The following is an 18,456-nucleotide window of genomic DNA, read 5'->3' as shown; positions in this document are numbered from 1 at the left end:
ACCAAACTGGGCACAAATACCCAATACACCCAAATGTGAATGCTAGTGGGGTTGGGGGAGGATTGATTTTGTAATTTGGGAGTTGTAGTTGCTGGGATTTATAGTTCACTTATAAGCAAAGAGCATTCTGAACTCCACCAGCGATGGATTTGAACCAAACTTGGCTCTCATGACCAACGGAAAACACTGGAAGGGTTTGATGGGCATTGACCTTGAGTTTGGGAGTTGTAGTTCACCTATGTCCAGAGAGCACTGTGGACCCAAACAATGATAGATCTGGACCACAAATACTCAATATACCCAAATGTGAACACTGGTAGAGTTTGGGGAAAATAAATCTTGACATTTGGGAGTTGTAGTTGCTGGGATTTCTAGTTCACTTATAATCAAAGAGCATTCTGAACTCCACCAGCGATGGATTTGAACCAAACTTGGCTCTCATGACCAATGGAAAACACTGGAAGGGTTTGATGGGCATTGACCTTCAGTTTGGGAGTTGTAGCTCACCTACATCCAGAGAGCACTGTGGACCCAAACAATGATAGATCTGGACCACGAATACTCAACATACCCAAATGTGAACACTGGTAGAGTTTGGGGAAAATAAATCTTGACATTTGGGAGTTGTAGTTGTTGGGATTTCTAGTTCACCTACATCCAGAGAGCACTGTGGACTCATGCAATGCTGGATCTGGACCAAACTTGGCAGGAATATTCATTATGCCCAAATAAGAGCACTGGTGGAGTCTGGGGAAAATAGATGACATTTGGGAGTTGTAATTGCTGGGATTTATAGTTCATTATCATTACAATCAAAGAACATTCTGAACTCCACCAACGATAGAATTGGCTCAAACTTCCCACATGGAATCCCCATGACCATCAGAAAATACTGTGTTTTCTTATGGTCTTTGGCGACCCCTCTGAAACCCCCTTGCGACCCCCTCAGTTGAGAAACACTGCATTAGAACTTGTGCCACAAATACCATCTGCATGCAACAAAGAACTGGTGACTAAAATGATCAAGGGTCTGGAGAACAAGCCCCATGAGGAGCGGCTTAAGGACCTGGGCATGTTTAGCCTGAAGAAGAGAAGGCTGAGAGGAGATATGATAGCCATGTATAAATATGTGAGAGGAAGCCACAGGGAGGGGGGGAGCAAGCTTGTTTTCTGCTTCCTTGGAGACTAGGACGCGGAAGAATGGCTTCAAACTACAAGAGAGGAGATTCCATCTGAACATGAGGAAGAACTTCCTGACTGTGAGAGCCGTTCAGCAGTGGAACTCTCTGCCCCGGAGTGTGGTGGAGGCTCCTTCTTTGGAAGCTTTTAAACAGGGGCTGGATGGCCATCTGTCAGGGGTGATTTGAATGCAATATTCCTGCTTCTTGGCAGAATGGGGTTGGACTGGATGGCCCATGAGGTCTCTTCCAACTCTTTGATTCTATGATTCTATGGTGGGACCACAAGCTGGAAGAAATTACAGAAAATTAACGCATCAAACTACTCTGGGTAGAGTTCTGGAGCACAAGGCTCCTGACCTCACGATCGTGTTAAAAAACAAAGCATGGATTGTCAATGTTGCAAGTGTAAGCCAACACTTAAAAAAAAAACCCTAGCAAATAAGTCCTAAACCAACATAGGTTCTCCACCACTATCGCACGGCTGGGCACACAAAGGAGCCACAGGCAACACTCCTCTCTTTCACTAATGGCAAGGAACATTGAGATAAAACACTATAAATGGAACATTATCTTGCTTCCTGCTGATAATCGAAACCTGTTGCAGGCCCTACCAGGGCAAGGCGAGAGCTTGGCGCTACCAGTTTGCAAGTGAGATTAGGCTCAAAGAATCTTTGAGTCGGAAGGGACCCTCAGAGGCCATCCAGTCCAACTGCCTTGAGATTCTTTTGCCCTTATTCTTGGTAACTCTAACTTGGTAGCTGTGGCCCACTCTGGTGGTCATGGGGGTTCTTTGTGGGAGGTTTGGCCCAATTCTATAATTGGTAAGGTTCAGAATGCTCTTCGATTGTAGGTGAACTATAAATCCCAGCAACTACAACTCCCAAATGTTAAGATTCTATTTTCCCCCAACTCCACCAGAGTTCACATTTGGGTATTTTGAGTATTTGTGTCGAGTTTGGTCCAGATCCATTATTGTTTCAGTCCACAGTGCTCTCTGGATGTAGGTGAACTACAACTCCAAAAACAAAGGACACTGCCCGCCAAACCCTTCCAGTGTTTTCTGTTGGTCACGGGAGAACTGTGTGCCAAGTTTGGTTCAATTCCATCGTTGGTGGGGTTCGGAATGCTCTTCGATTGTAGATGAACTATAAATCCCAGTAACTACAACTCCCAAATGACAAAATCATTTTTTTGAGTGAAGGACATACATTGGGTTGTTAGGTGTCTTGTGTCCAACTTTGGTGTCAATTCATCCAGTGGCTTTTGAGTTCTGTTAATCCCACAAACGAACATTACATTTTTATTTATATAGATGATGATGATGATGATGATGATGATGATTAGTCCCCATTGGAGAGTAAGGGCTGGATACAAATAAAATAGTAGTAGTAGTAGTAGTTATTATTATTTGAAACACAACAAGATGAGTCCACAGCAGACACTCTGCTGGCTGTTGTATTGGATCACACATCGGACCCGTCCCAAGTGTCTAGGACTGTGATATATCGGCAAATAATGTGTGCAGATCCCAGTAGGGTGGCCTTTTGCAGCTGGCAGCTGGTAATTTTGGTAATAATGGTATTTGTGGCACAAGTTCCAATGAATTATTAAAATTATTATTATTATTATTATTATTATTATTATTATTATTATTATTATTATTATATTTTGTGTTGTCGAAGGCTTTCATGGCCAGAATCGCTGGCTTGCTGTGAGTTTTCTGGGCTGTGTGGCCATGTTCCAGCAGCATTCTCTCCTGATGTTTTGCCTGCATCTGTGGCTAATGTCATCTTCAGAGGTTCTGTTAGCAGTGAAGCAAGTGGAGTGTATATCTACCTGTGAAATAATGTTCAGGGTGAGAGACAGAACCCTTGCCTGTTTGAAGCAAATGTGAATGTTGAAATTAGCATTGATTTCTCTTGCAGCTATAAAGTCAATCACTGAGGGTATCTACATATTGGTAGTGAAGCAAGTGGAGTGTGTATCTATCTGTGAAATAATGTTCAGGGTGAGAGAAAGAACCCTTCTGTTTGAAGCAAATGTGAATGTTGAAATTAGCCAGCTTGATTAGCATTGAGTTGCCTTGCAGCTGCAAAGCCAATCAGTGAGGGTATCTGCATAGAGGTAGTGAAGCAAGTGGAGTGTATAATACCTGTGGAATAATGTTCAGGGTGAGAGAAAGAACCCTTGTCTGTTTGAAGCAAATGTGAATGTTGAAATTAGCCAGCTTGATTAGCATTTAATTCTCTTGCAGCCGCAAAGTCAATCAGTGAGGGTATCTGCATAGAGGTAGTGAAGCAAGTGGAGTGTATAATACCTGTGGAATAATGTTCAGGGTGAGAGAAAGAACCCTTGTCTGTTTGAAGCAAATGTGAATGTTGAAATTAGCCAGCTTGATTAGCATTTAATTCTCTTGCAGTCACAAAGTCAATCAGTGAGGGTATCTGCATAGAGGTAGTGAAGGAAGTGGAGTGTATAATACCTGTGAAATAATGTTCAGGGTGAGAGAAAGAACCCTTGTCTGTTAGTAGCAAATGTGAATGTTGCAATTAGCCAGCTTGATTAGCATTGAGTAGCTGCAAAGTCAATCAGTGAGGGCATTTGCCTAGAGGCAAGTGGGGTGTGTATATACCTGTGGAATAATGTCCAGAGTGGAAGAAAGAACCCTTGTCTGTTTGAGCAAGCATGATTAGGATTGAGTAACTATGAAGCTGAAAAGTCAATCAGTGAGGACATCTGCATAGAGGCATGTGGGGTGTATATACCTGTGGAATAATGTCCAGAGTGGAAGAAAGAACACTTGTCTGTTTGAGCAAGAATGATTAGCATTGAGTAGCTAATGCTATGAAGCTGCAAAGTCAATCAGTGAGGGTATTTGCCTAGAGCAGTGGTTCTCAACCTTCCTAATGCCACGACCCCTTGCAGCTGCAAAGTCAATCAGTGAAGGTTTCTGCACATCATTGTTATTATTATTATTATTATTATTATTATATTTTGTATTGTCAAAGGTTTTAATGGCTGGAATCACTTGCTTGCTGTAAGTTTTCCAAGCTGCGTGGTCATGTTCCAGTAGCATTCTCTCCTGGCATTTTGACAAGCATCCTCAGAGTTTTCTTCAGAGGTCTGTTGGAAATGAGGCAAGTGGAGTGTATATCTACCAGTGGAATAATATTCAGGGTGAGAGACACAACCCTCATCTAAATGTTGCATTTAGCAAGCTTGATTAGCATTAAGTTGCCTTGTAGCTGCAAAGTCAATCAGTGAGGGTAGCCTGGCTATTGGGTAGCCTGGCTCAATCAGTGAAGGTAGCCTGACTGTTGTTGCCTGGAGGCATCCTCTGTTTTGGAGTTGTTAAGAGGGATCTTCTCATCCTGGCATAGGCAAACTTCAGCCTTCCCTCCAGGTGTTTTGGACTTCAACTCCCACAATTCCTAACAGCCTCAGGGTTTTCCTTTTCCCTCTCAGCTGCTTAAACAGCTGAGGGGGGAAAGGAAGGGGCCTGAGGCTGTTAGGAATTGTGGGAGTTGAAGTCCAAAACACCTGGAGGGCCAAAGTTGGCCTATGCCCAAATCAAAACCTGAATATTTACACCCAACAACTTGCAGCAGCCACAACAACAAAGACTGGATTGTAGCAAAAAGATGTATAACTTAAGAGAATTCGCCAAGTGCTTTGAAAGCCAACGTACTGTGGATAATTGGGGAAGGATCCTGTATCAGATTGGTTCCTGGCCAAAATGGGCTTGCGGACACACTGCGACCTCAAGGAGGGAGAAAACACAAAGCCGGGAACTTTGCCAGAGAATTCATGCCCCAAAGAGTGTCATAATTTGCGGTCAAACTCTTTGTGCAAAATGTGCGGCTTCCAAAAAAAGCAACCAAAGTCATGTGTTGTCTTGCAGAGAAGTCCCCAGGAGTGTGAATTTGCATAAAAACTATCTGCTTTTTGTGTGAATTTTTTTTTTGCAAGGATGCAGAAATTGTGGGGGTTTTTGCACATAAGCTTCAGCAATAAACAGAAATCTTTGTGCAACCCCCTTCCGTTATATATATATATTTCTCTGCAACCCAGAACAATTCTGAATATGCAAACACTAACGGAAAACAGCATAGAATCATTGATTTTTCTCCCACGGTAGGGAAAAAAACTACAGAAATCGTTGAAATAACAGATGGTCTGTAGCCTTACTGTGGAGAGAGGTAGCAACAGTTGGAAGAGGATGGATGCATTAGGCCCACAATCTCTATTATCCCAGCCATTAGTCCTATATAGCCTTTAGTCTTTGAATCCGGGGAGAGGCGGGTGAGCTCCCTCTATCAGCTCCAGCTCCTCATGCGGGGACATGAGAGAATCCTCCTACAAGGATGATAAAAACATCCATTCATCCGGGCGTTCCCTGAGCAACGTCCTTGCAGACGGCCAATTCTCGCATACCAGAAGCGACTTGCAGTTTCTCAAGTCGCTCCTAACACGACAAAAAAAAAAAGTCCTATATGAATCTATATAAATAAAAATGTAATGTTCGTTTGTGGGATTAACAGAACTCAAAAACCATTGGACGAATTGACACCAAATTTGGACACAAGACACCTAACAACCCAATGTATGTCCTTCATTCATAAAAATTGATTTTGTTATTTGGGAGTTGTAGTTGCTGGGATTTATAGTTCACCTACAATCAAAGAGCATTCTGAACTCCACCAATGATCGAATTGAACCAATCTTGTGACACAGAACTCCCATGACCAACAGAAAATACTAGAAGATTTGGTGGGCATTGACCTTAACTGTGGACTCAAACAATGATGGATCTGGACCAAACTTGGCATGAATCCTCAATTTGCCCAAATGTTAATACTGGTGGAGTATGGAGAAATAGATCCTGACATTTGGGAGTTGTAGTTTCTGGGATTTGTAGTTCACCTACAATCAAAGAGCATGCTGAACCCCACAAATGACAGAATTGGGGCAAACCTCCCACACATGATCAACAGAAAATACTTAAGGCCATCCAGTCCAACTCCCTTCACCAGGGCAAGAAAACATAATCAAAGCCCTCCTGACAGAGAGCCATCCAGCCATAGATATAGATAGATATATATGATTCACACACACACACACACACACAGATATAGTATCATAGATTTGAAAGGGACCCCTAAAGAAGGACAATGATATGTTGTATGTTCCAAGGTGGGCAAACCAGACACTCTCCACATCAACACTGACATAGAAACAACAAGGAATACTATTTACCCACAAGCAGAAAGGAATTACATATATTAGAAACCATTACTTTATTTTCCAGATCACCAGACTGGGCCACAGCAACGCGTGGCAGGGGATGGCTAATATATATATATATACATATATACATGTGTATATATGTATATATGTGTGTATGTGTGTGTGTATATATATATATATATATATATACACACACACACACATACACATATATACATATATACACATACATACAGACACACACACATACACACACACAACACACACACACATATACACACATACATATACATATATATATATACACACACAGTCTTCCTTCACTTATCGCAGGTTTTTTGTTCCAGGACCACCCGCAAAAAGTGAAAATCCGTATATACATATATATAGTAGGGATGCTATATATATGTATATTGCGTTGCAATGGTGAGGCAGAAGTGAGGAGAGATTTAAAGGGACCACACACTCTCTTTTTTTGCCTCTCACCCCAGGGGGAGGGTGACACCCCCTTCCACACTCCATCGTTGCCAGGAGGCGGGATTAGAACGCCGCTCTGGGCAACAGCAACCATTCATAAACTGGGAGGCAAAAACCCACGAAACAGCGAGTCTGCAAAAAGTGGACCGCTAAGTAGCGATGAAACACTGTATGTGTGTTTGTGTGTGTGTGTATGTGTATATATATATATATATATATATATATATATATATATATATATAAGAAGAAGGTGCAAGAATGGGCTGCTCTTGGAAAGAGAGAATTCAATGGGAGGTTGGCCAGATTTGCATTTGGCGCCATCTGCTGGACATTGGGAGGCATACAGACTAGGAGGTGGGAAAAAAGTATTTATTGTAGAAGGCTTTCATGGCTGGAATCACTGGGTTGCTGTGAGTTTTCCGGGCAATATGGCCATGTTCCAGTAACATTCTCTCCTGACGTTTCACCTGCATCTGTGGCAAGTATCCTTAGAGATTCGTTCAGAGGTTTGTCAGAAATGAGGCAAGTGCGGTGTATAGATAGCTCTGGAATAATGTCCAGGGTGGGAGAAAGAACCTTTGACTGTTTGAAGCAAGTGTGAATGTTGCCATTTGCCAGCTTGGATAGCATTGAGTAGCCTTGCAAAGCCTGGCTGTTGCTGCCTGAGGACACCCTTTGTTTGGGAGATGTTAACTGTTAGGAGCCCCCGGTGGTGCAGTGGGTCAAACCCCTATGCCGACAGGACTGAAGACCGACAGGACGCAGGTTCAAATCCGGGAAGAGCGTGGATGAGCTCCCTCTGTCAGCTCCAGCTCCTCATGCGGGGACATGAGAGAGGCCTCCCGCAAGGATGGTAAAACATCAAAACATCCGGGCGTCCCCTGAGCAATGTCCTTGCAGACGGCCAATTCTCTCACACCAGAAGTGACTTGCAGTTTCTCAAGTCGCTCCTGACACAAGAAAACAAAAACAAACAAACCCCAACTGGCACTTGGTTGTTTGATGTCTGGAATTCCCCTGCTTCTGAGTGGTCTTGAGTCGACCGTATTCCATGCAGCCGTGGACAAGTCTACATAGGGACCACCAAACGGAGAAATGCCCAGACATGAATCAAAGTAAATACAGAATACCACTCGGAAACAGGAGAATTCCAGATAGCAAACAACCAAGGGCCAGTGAACACCTCCCAAACAGAGGATGCCTCCAAGCAACAACAGCCAGGCTACCTCTATGCAGATACCTTCATTGCAAGGCAACTCAATGTTAATCAAGCTTGCTATTTGCAACATTCATGCTTGCTTCAAGCAGACAAGTGTTCTTTCTTCTACCGGGAAGAATTTTTCCACAGATCGATAGATAGATAGACACTCCACTTGCCTCTATGCGAATACCCTTACTGATTGACTTTGCAAGTTGCAAGGCTACTCAGTGCTAATCAAGCTTGCTAACTGCAACATTCACACTTGCTTCAAACAAACAAGGGTTGTTTCTCCCACCCTGGACATTATTCCACAGACATATATATACACTCCACATACCTTACCTCCAACAGACTTCTGAAGATGTCAGCCACAGATGCAGGCGACATTAGTCCACTGTTATATTATTCTACTTACCTCATTTTCAATAGATATCTGAATACGCTTGCCACAGATGCAGGCAAAATGTCAGGAGAGAATGCTACTGGAACATGGCCATACAGCCCGGAAAACTCACAACAACACGAAAGGATTTGTGTTTTGTAACCTACTGTGTAGTTTGGGAATGCATCCAGGAGCATTATGTTGTTAAACCATCAGCGAAGTCAGAGGGAAGGCTCCCACATATATTTGCAATTGGATTTTCAGTTTTTTTCAGCCTTGCCTGTCTTTCTTGTGTTTTTGTAGTGCAGAGCCGGAGATTCCCACCCTGACTTACTGGTCGGCCCCCATCATATGGGATAAAACCTTCAATAAATCGGTCTTGGAGGACTACTATAAGAAGCACCACGTCACTGTCGGCCTGACAGTCTTTGCCACTGGGAAGTAGGTTTCATTTTGTTATTATTAGTATTCACATTTGTAGTAGAGTCTCACTTATCCAACCTTCACTTATCCGACATTCCGTCTTATGCGACGCTCTTCTCCGATGCCCCCCCTTTTCCTCCAGCATTTCCCCTTCAATTAAAGGAGCGCTCCCCAACTCTAGCACAGTAGCAAACAGTTAACAGTAGGAGACTCTGTGTTATCCGACATTTTTGTTTATCCGACGTTCTGCCGGCTTGTTTATGTCGGATAAGCGAGACTCTACTGTATATTCTCAACTCTGAATCCTGTGTTTTGGATTTGCATTCTGTTACTGCTATATGTTGATTTCATTCCTCATGTTTTTACTATAATGGTGTGTTTTAACTCTGCCTCGAGCCATTAGGAGAGGAGGGTGAGAAATGAAATGTATTATTATTATCCTGCTTTTTCTCTTTCAAAGAAGACTCAAATTCTTGCTAACTTGATTCGTTTGATTTACCTTCATTAACATGAGTGTTTTCAGTTATCACGTACTGCTATACATTTCGTTAGTGTTAGTATTTATATCTCACTTTGAGGATAAGTATGTGCTGTATCTCTTACAAGGAGTTGGATTAACCCAGGCATGAGCCAACCTTGGCCCTCCAGGTGTTTTGGAATTCAACTCCCACAATTCCTAACAGTGGTCAAAGTGGTCCCTGGTCAAAGTGGTCCCCGGTCCCAGTGCTTTTTGCTCTAAATGGGCAGTGTGCTTGTGTGCAATATGTGATTCCTGTAATGAAATCACGTCATAACTGCTTTTTTTTAGTTGGTGCCAGATTTTTTTCTTTATTGGGGGAGTTGAGACCATTTACATTATTACTGTATATTTTAAATTTCCAACCCATAATTGTCCTTATTTTTTTCATCTAAGTCCATATTTTTCCTTGTTTCATACATTTGGGGGGCATAGTCATTAAGTGATTTTTCTCTAGTCAAGTGGTTTCTGGTCAAAAAAAGGTTGGGAACCCCTGGTTTTGTTAGTACTATTGGACTCCTGTGTGGTGTTGGGTGCAAAGGTGAATCCAGGCCAGAGTGCAACAGCTTCTCACATCTCCTCGTTTCCCCCCTCTCCACTTCCCAAGGTACCTGGACAAGTACTTGAAGAACTTCTTGAGCTCTGCCAACCTCTTCTTCATGGCCGGGCAGAACGTGATCTTCTACATCATGGTGGATGACGTTTCCAAAGTGCCGGTCATCGAGCTGGGCCCCCGGCGGTCGCTGAAGATCTTCCCAGTCCAGCGGCAACGACGGTGGCAGGACATCAGCATGATCCGGATGAAGATAATTGGGGACTTGATTGAGAGCCACATCCGCCACGAGGTGGACTTCCTCTTCTGCATGGACGTGGACCAGGTCTTCAAAAGCCCCTATGGGGTGGAGGCGCTGGATGAGTCGGTGGCTCAGCTCCACGCCTGGTTCTACAATAAGGAGAACGCGCTCTTCACCTATGAGAGGAACCCTGCCTCGGCTGCCTACATCCCCTACAAGGAAGGGGACTTCTACTACCATGGGGCCGTCTTTGGGGGTACCCCCATGCGCGTCCTGAACCTCACCCGGGAGTGCTACGAAGGCATCCAGAAGGACAAAGCCCAGGGCCTGGAGGCTGTGTGGCATGATGAAAGCCACTTGAATAAGTACTACCTGCTCCACAAGCCCACCAAACTCTTATCCCCGGAGTATTGCTGGGATTATAAAATTGAACAGAACGAGGACATTCAGTCAGTCAAGTTGGCCTGGATGACCAAAGAATATGGAGAGGTCAGGGATTACAACTGATGGGCCGACGTTTGTATTGGAAAGATGTCTATCCGGATTTGTGTCAGGAATTATGTGATATAATAAAAAGGGAAGCATTTCCGGACTTCTCTTGAGAATAGTAGAACAGAAACATAGAAGCGGTGGCTCTTCTTCTAAGGACTAGATAGGATGTCTTCCTTGATGAATGACAATGGTTTGGGTTGTTTGCTCTCAGGAAAGGATGTTGGCTGTGGCACAAAACCAGATGCCCTTGATGTTGTCATAAATCTGAATCTCCAGAGAAATAGCACTGCCAAAAATGGGAGAGGATAGATTAGGCATGGGCAAACTTTGGCCCTCTCTCTGGGTGTTTTGGACTTCAACTCCCACAATTCCTGGCCTCAGCCACCACCACCCCGCCGCTTAAGCGTTATATCTATCTATCGAGATATTAAGGTAGGCCTCCCTTAGGTCTATGACTCTATCATCTAACTTAAGCGGCTGAGGGGGAAAGGGCCTGAGGCCAGGAATTGTGGGAGCTGAAGTCCACAACATTGGAGAGAAGGCCAAAGTTTGCCCATGCCTGGGTTAGTTGCAAGTGTTTCCAGCTGTTGGGGTGCTTTTAGTGTGATTACAAGACAAAGAAAATCCTCTATTTTTAAGGCTGCACAATGCCTGCACCCGGGTTAGCATCTATTTTTGCACATCTGACAAATATGTATATTTTAAATTAATGCTGATTTATTTGTATATAATTTGAATAGCACAATAATCTGCAATGTGTAGTTTTCTCCCAACACACTTTTGCGAATCACAGGATCACAAATGTGGATAAAAACCTTTTGTAAAAAAACAAAAACAAGCAATATGAGTTTGTTTTCCATCCCTCAACAACATGATATGAGCAAGGAGAAGGTTGCAAGGAATTTGGTAATGCTAATTATTACTATTATTATTACTATCATTATCGTTGTTATTATTATTGGGTTGCTGTCAGTTTTCCGGGCTGCCTGGCCATGTTCCAGAAGCATTCTCTCCTGACATTTCGCCCACATCTACGGCAGGCATCTTATTATTATTAGTAGTAGTAGTATTTATTCAACTTGTATACCGCTACTCCCAATTTGGCTCGGAAGCGGTTTACAGAAACAGATTAAAACAATACAATTAGCTTTAAAATGACCATAACAATAACAATAGGCAGCGAGAACAGTAACCCAGTGATTCCGGCCATAAAAGCCTTCGACAACACTTATTATTATTATTATTATTAGCTTGGGTACCCGGGTTTTTTGAAAAAGTTTTTAATTGTACAAAATGCATAAGGTTGTGGGTGAACTACAATTCCCACCATGCCAGGTTAATCCTGACAAATTCCTATCAGTGCTTAAAGTTTGTTATGTTGGGCAAGTTTGCTCTGGATGCATCATTGGTGAAGTTCAGTGTGCTCTATGGCTGCAGGGTAAACTACAACTCCCACTATGTTGAGTCGGTCCCTCAAACCCCTCCAGTAGGTTGAGTGAGTCATGGGAGTTCTGTGTGCCAAGTTTGGACCAGGTCCACCATTGCTGGAGGTCACAGTTTCCCTGATTGTGGGTGAATTACAACTCCTGGAAAGGAAGTCCAGTTTCCCCCAAACTTTTCCAGGAATGCAATTTCGGCATATCAGGTATGTGTGCCAAGTTTGGTCCAGATCCATTGGTTTTGGGCTCACAGTGCTCTCGGTATAGGTGAACTACAACTCCCCCAAATCAAAGTGAATTTTCCCCAAAGACCTCCAGTAATTTTTGCTGGTCATGGGGGCTCTGTGTACCAAGTTTGGTCCAATTCCCTCTTTGGTGGAGTCCAGAGTACTCATTGGTTGAAGGTGAACTATAAATCCCAGTATAAAAGCCTTCACTTGGGTGGCAGGCAGTATGGTGTTTGTGGAAGACATTGGCAGGGCTTTGGCTACATGTTCATTGCGCTCACTATAACCTGCAATGTCACTGGGAATAGTGTAAGCTATAGCTGTTTGTGGACGTGGGAGCTTGTCTGTGGAAGTGGACACTCCAGCATACATATTTTCACTTTTATTATGTGTGTATTTGTGTGTGTGTATGTGTGCGTGTGTATACACACACACAATTCCTCTTGAGAAACAAAAGGCACATATTTAGCACCTTTAGAAAGCAAGAGACATTCCAAAACAAAAATCCTCATCTTAGTTAAAGGTCCTGGGATTTGTAGTTTTGATAAGACCATAAACTTTTCTCTGCCTTACCAAACTACAATCCACAGGATTCTATAGCAACTAAACTGCCATTAAACTGCATTAAATCTGCTATTTAGATGCAGCCCTGGATTGCAATATAGTTTGTACATCCCATTCCATCCATATATATATTAGGCTTGGGTAAGTTCGTTCGTTAGTTTCTAAAATCGTAATTAATTCGGATTAAATTACCTTTTGATCCAATTTCGAGCCATGCAGGAATAGTGGGAGGAGCAATTCCAAACTGAAACAGCTTCCCCATTGTTCGGAATTATTTTTGGATGTGGCTTTGCATGCCCTCCTTTCCTTCAGTTGCAAGTTTACTCATTGGAAGAGGAGGAGGAGGGAGCCCGGCCTCCTCTGCACCTGCCAGAGTGCTGCTGCCTGGGGAAGCACTTCTTGGGGGGGGGGGGGGCTCACCCTTCTCCACACCCCATAGTTTTAGGACCCCTGATGTAAAGGATAGTGACAGGGTAGTAGCCCTGTGGGTATGAGGGCTTTTCCTCCAGCTCCTAAAGGGAGGGCCTCCATGGGAGCCTGCTGGGCATGCACACTCATTGCTGGCCATGCACGTGCACTCCTTCCCTCCATCTCCCTCCCTGAGGCTTACAGTTGAACGTCTTTCTAAGAGGGGTGGGGGGAGGGTGGGGGAAGTTTTTTTTTGGGGGGGGGGGAGGTTGAGTGGAGAACATACATTGGGTTGTTAGGTGTATCATGTCCAAATTTGGTGCCAATTGCCCCAGTGGTTTTTGAGTTCTGATGGTATCACAAACGAACATTACATTTCTATATACATATACACCAACACACACACACACACATACATACACACACACATACACATATACACCACCCCACACCCACACCCACACACACCAGCAAATATTAGTTTACAGCACACAGAAATTCATATGGAAATACATTTGGATGTATATTCTCATATATATATATATATATATATATATATATATATATATACATACACACACACACACACACACATATACATATATATATATGACAGGTTGATATTCCTTTCGAGTTAAGGGAGAAAAAAAGCATTGCAAAATTGTAAATACAATGGCATTGAATCTGTAGTATTCATTATTATTTACACATCAGTAAATTGGCTGTACAGAATACTTCGTCGCCACTTCGATATCCCAAACACAAAATGTGTTATTTGGTTAACATTCCTGGCCAAGAAAAAACATTCCTAAAATCCTTATGAAAAAAAATAGGCAACCAAGGAGGTAAAGACGCAGCGCGGGGAAAATCTGAATCCAAAAGGATTCAAGTCTCTTCAGGCCAGATAACAGAGCAGAGAAAGCAATACAGGAAATGCAGCAATGTATAGGTAAAAGTGGCAGCACAAGAATATCTGGCTAATTTGGTTAAAAGAAAGAGAGGAAGTGGGTTGCCTGGGGATAGTTTTAGGTAAAATGAAACATTTTGAGAGAAAAGCACAGCATACAGTGTATTGTCAAAGGCTTTCATGGCCGGAATCACTGGGTTGTTGTAGGTTTTTTCGGGCTATATGGCCATGTTCTAGAGGCATTCTCTCCTGACGTTTCGCCTGCATCTATGGCAAGCATTACCTCTGAGGATGCTTGCCATAGATGCAGGTGAAACGTCAGGAGAGAATGCCTCTAGACCATGGCCATATAGCCCGAAAAAACCTACAACAACCCACAGCATACAGTGTTCCCTTGCTACTTCACAGTTCGCTTTTCGCAGACTCGCTGTTACGAATGGTTGCCGTTGCCATTCTAATCCCACCTCTTGGCAATGATGGAGTGTGGAAGGGGGTTCAACCCCCCCCCCCCCCGGGAGAGAGGCAGCCAATCAAGAGAGATTGCAAAGCAAAGCAGAGATAGCTAGCAAAAAAAAGGTGCATGGTGCTTTAAATCTCTCCTTGTTTCTGCCTTACCCTCAGAATGCGATATACATATATAGCGTCCCTACTTCACGGATTTTCATTTTTCACGGGTGGTCCTGGAACGTAACACCCGCAATAAGTGAGGGAACACTGTATAGGTAAAAGAGGCAGCATAGAAATATCTAGCTAATCTAAACAAATGAAGCAGAGATGAACCTCTGGTTAAAAGAAAGAGAGGAAGTGGGTTGCCCGGGGATAGCTTTAGGTAAAACGAGAGAAAAGCGCAGCATACACACACATACGCATGAATATATATATATACAATCGAGTCTCGCTTATCCGACATAGATGGACTGGCAGAACATCGGATAAACGAAAATGTCAGATAATATGGAGTCTCCTACTGTTACCCGTCCAACGTGCTGCTAGACAGCTAGATTACTTACAACAGGGATTCAAAGAGTTAAGGCAAAGCAATGCCCCGGGGCTAGAGGGGCCCAGTAGGATGTGCCCAGATGCGGAAGAGGAGCGTGGAAATCCCAGAGGGAAGGGAAGGAGGGGGGATGCTTCTGCTTCCAGTCCTGCCTCTTTTCCCCCTTGTCTTCCTCCTTGTCTTCCCTTTTTCACTTATTGGGAATGGATAGAGAGTTGGGGCACACTCCTTTAATTGAAGGGGAAATGCTGGAGGAAAAGGGGGGCATTGGATAAGATGAAATGTCGGATAAGCCAAGGTCTGATAAGTGAGAGTCTATTGTATTTGCAAAACTGGAAAGCTCTTCTGCGTCTCCCAGTACGTACGTCATTCCCAAGTCCGGTCAAATTGATTCTTCTGCAATATACGAGATGTTCTGTCACTGTGTTTTCAACTGTAAGATTCCCTTTCGAGAAAAAAAAACTTACCTGGCCATGGCAGTGAAAAGCCTTAAAAGCACCACATCTTTTCCCTTTCTTTCTCTCCCTCCCTTCTTCCCGCTCAATGGCACCCCATTTCAATAATTAACAGGAACGCTCTACTTGAACGAATGAGAACGAGTCCTTGGTTGTGTTCCTTGGGTCCTTCTGGTCGGATACTCAACGTGTGAGATAGAGGAATTGAGGAGGAAGGGCATAATAACAGGCACAAAATGCCCGTGACCGATAATGGCAGGCTCCTTGCTCTTCCTTCCAGCACCATACAACTTGGCTCACTGGCTAGAGCCAGGTAAAGCCATGCCATTGCCCAGGGAAGGCTATGAATGAGTGGATTTCTTCTCTCCACATAAGAATCCAGAGCTGGAGAAAGTGGGCTCTTGGAGGCCTTGAAGAGAAGCCACGCAAGTGCCTTCTTTCATGAAATGACCCACCAGGTTCTGTCCAAAATGAGTAAGTAGACATTGTTGGTTCCCCCACATCCCTCCCAAAAGTTCTCTGTTTCTGGTTTCCCGTTCCCTTCATTCATTTTGGGATATACACAGTACATTTACAGCTCAGAGCTTTGCCAAAGGCTTCAGCCAGGAGGCTGGTTGTCCGTTGCAGTTTCCAACCGCTCTGCTGCGTCTTCCAGTTGCTCCAGAAGTTCAGAGAATGAGGGACGTTTGAATGCTTCGATCTGACAAGTATCAGGGGGGAAAAAGAAAAGAAAACGTTGGAGGGTGATTGATAAAAAAATTCAAAGCAGTAAAGCAGCAGAAGCAGTTCAGCAGATCAGAAGCATCTGGTGCTAGCAGTAGAGACATTGAGCTTCAGCAATTTGGGAGCAAACTCAAGCTGAAAAAGTTGTAAAAGAGTTGATTCAAAGAACTACATAGCTAGATAGGAAAGTTAATGGGGTCCAGCTATCTAACTAACTATCTTATTAACTCCTAGCAGACACCTTTTCTCTCTCCATGCTCACAGTAGAAGAGTATGTTGGAAGACAACCACAGAGTTGTGCTGGAGGACATCTACGACTTCATCACATTGAAGCAGGGAAGTGTTTGGCAGAGTTGAGCTCAGTCATACTCAGTTTTGAAATGAAATGGATGATTTCCCTATCTTCATCACACTGTTAAATCGATCAGTGTTACTCAGTTGTACTCAGCATTCTTTGAGTTTATTTGCCTTCACACTGTAAAGATTTGGCCCCACCCACCATCCCTCCCGGTCTTCTATGTTGAAAAAAATCCTCCTCTCTTTGAAATGTCAGCTTTTATGAACCCAACCTAATGTAATGAGCACAATGGCTTACCATATATTTGCAGACAAGATGCCTGCTATGAGAAGCAAGGAAGCAGAGAGGGAGGGAGAAAAAGCAGTGATACTCTCTCACACACACTCTCTCTCTTAGCTGCCTCACAAAGAAGGGTGTGGACCTTGGAAAACTATAACTCTCAGGACTGCAATGGTATTTAAAGTAAGATCCAGCTGCATTCATTTCACAGTGTAGATGCACCCAGAGAACGGTGTGGACCTTGGGAAACTATAACTCCCAGGAGGACTCCATTGCATGTAGCCATGGCATTTAAAGTTGAATGCAAGGGCATTCATTTCATCGTGCAAATGCATCAAGAGAAGGGTATGGACCTTGGAAAACTATGACTCCCAGGACTACACAGCATGGAAACATGGAATGATGATGATGATGATGATGATGGAATTTAAAATGGGTCCTGACTGTTTTTATTCTCCAACACATATGCACCTGGAAAAGGGTGTGGACCTTGGAAAACTATGACTCTCAGGACTGCACAGCATGGAGACATGGCATAATAATAATAATAATAATAATAATAATAATAATAATAATAATGGAATTTAAAATGGGTCCTGAATGTTTTTATTCTCCAACTCAGATGCACGAGAAGGGTGTGGACCTTGGAAAACTATGACTCCCAGGATTGCACAGCATGGAGACATGGCATAATAATAATAATAGTAATAATAATGATAATGATAATAATAATAATGGAATTTAAAATGGGTCCTGACTATTTTTATTCTCCAACACAGACGCACCTGGAAAAGGGTGTGGACCTTGAAAAACTATGACTCCCAGGACTGCACAGCATGGAGGCATGGCATAATAATAATAATAATAATAATAATAATAATAATAATAATAATAATAATAATGGAATTTAAAATGGGTCCTGCCTGTTTTTATTGTCCAACGCAGATGCATCTGAAAAAGGGTGTTGACCTTGGAAAACTAAGACTCCCAGAACTGCACAACATGAAGACATGGCATAATAATAATAATAATAATAATAATAATAATAATAATGGAATTTAAAATGAGTCCTGACTGTTTTTATTCTTCAATGCAGATGCACCCTTATGAACCATCTAGGACCTTAAGGTCATCTGGGGAGGTCCTGCTCTCGTTACCGCCTTCGTCACAAGTGCGTTTGGTGGAGATGAGAGACAGGGTCTTCTTGGTGGTGGTCCCTCAGCTGTGGAACACCCTCCCTATAGATATTAGATCGGCCACCTCCCTTTTAACATTCCGGAAAAAAGTCAAGACATGGCTTTTTGAACAAGCGTTTGCAAATGCAGAGTAACTGACACAGGAAAATGGAACGACTAGACCAGGGGTGCTCAAACTAAGCCCCAGGGGCCAGATACAGCCCTCCAAGATCATTTACCCGGTCCTCGCTCAGGGTCAGCCTAAGTCTG

The 18,456-nt window shown here is 43.3% G+C and overlaps 2 protein-coding genes across 6 annotated transcripts in view; one reads left to right on the top strand and one right to left on the bottom strand.

The window, feature by feature from the left end:
* Positions 1–11,084, top strand: part of LOC132763594 (N-acetyllactosaminide alpha-1,3-galactosyltransferase-like) — a 32,608-nt gene extending 21,524 nt beyond the window's left edge. For all 5 annotated transcript variants that reach the window (XM_067471945.1, XM_067471942.1, XM_060757220.2 and 2 more), the window contains 2 exons: positions 8,792–8,929; positions 10,036–11,084. In XM_067471945.1, the coding sequence (XP_067328046.1) occupies positions 8,792–8,929; positions 10,036–10,729 (832 nt within the window). In that variant the 3' untranslated portion in view covers positions 10,730–11,084. The remainder of the gene's footprint in view (positions 1–8,791; positions 8,930–10,035) is intronic.
* A 2,946-nt stretch (positions 11,085–14,030) lies between these two features.
* LOC132763597 (dual specificity testis-specific protein kinase 1-like) overlaps positions 14,031–18,456 on the bottom strand; it is a 38,600-nt gene continuing 34,174 nt past the window's right edge. Inside the window, exon 9 of the mRNA XM_060757226.2 lies at positions 14,031–16,411. Within this exon, the coding sequence (XP_060613209.2) occupies positions 16,310–16,411 (102 nt within the window). The 3' untranslated portion in view covers positions 14,031–16,309. The remainder of the gene's footprint in view (positions 16,412–18,456) is intronic.

The sequence above is a fragment of the Anolis sagrei genome, chromosome 11 (assembly GCF_037176765.1).
Source record: "Anolis sagrei isolate rAnoSag1 chromosome 11, rAnoSag1.mat, whole genome shotgun sequence".
Classification (NCBI taxonomy): domain Eukaryota; kingdom Metazoa; phylum Chordata; class Lepidosauria; order Squamata; family Dactyloidae; genus Anolis; species Anolis sagrei.
Note: the sequence above shows the minus strand (reverse complement) of the source record. Positions and strands in the feature narration are given on the sequence as shown.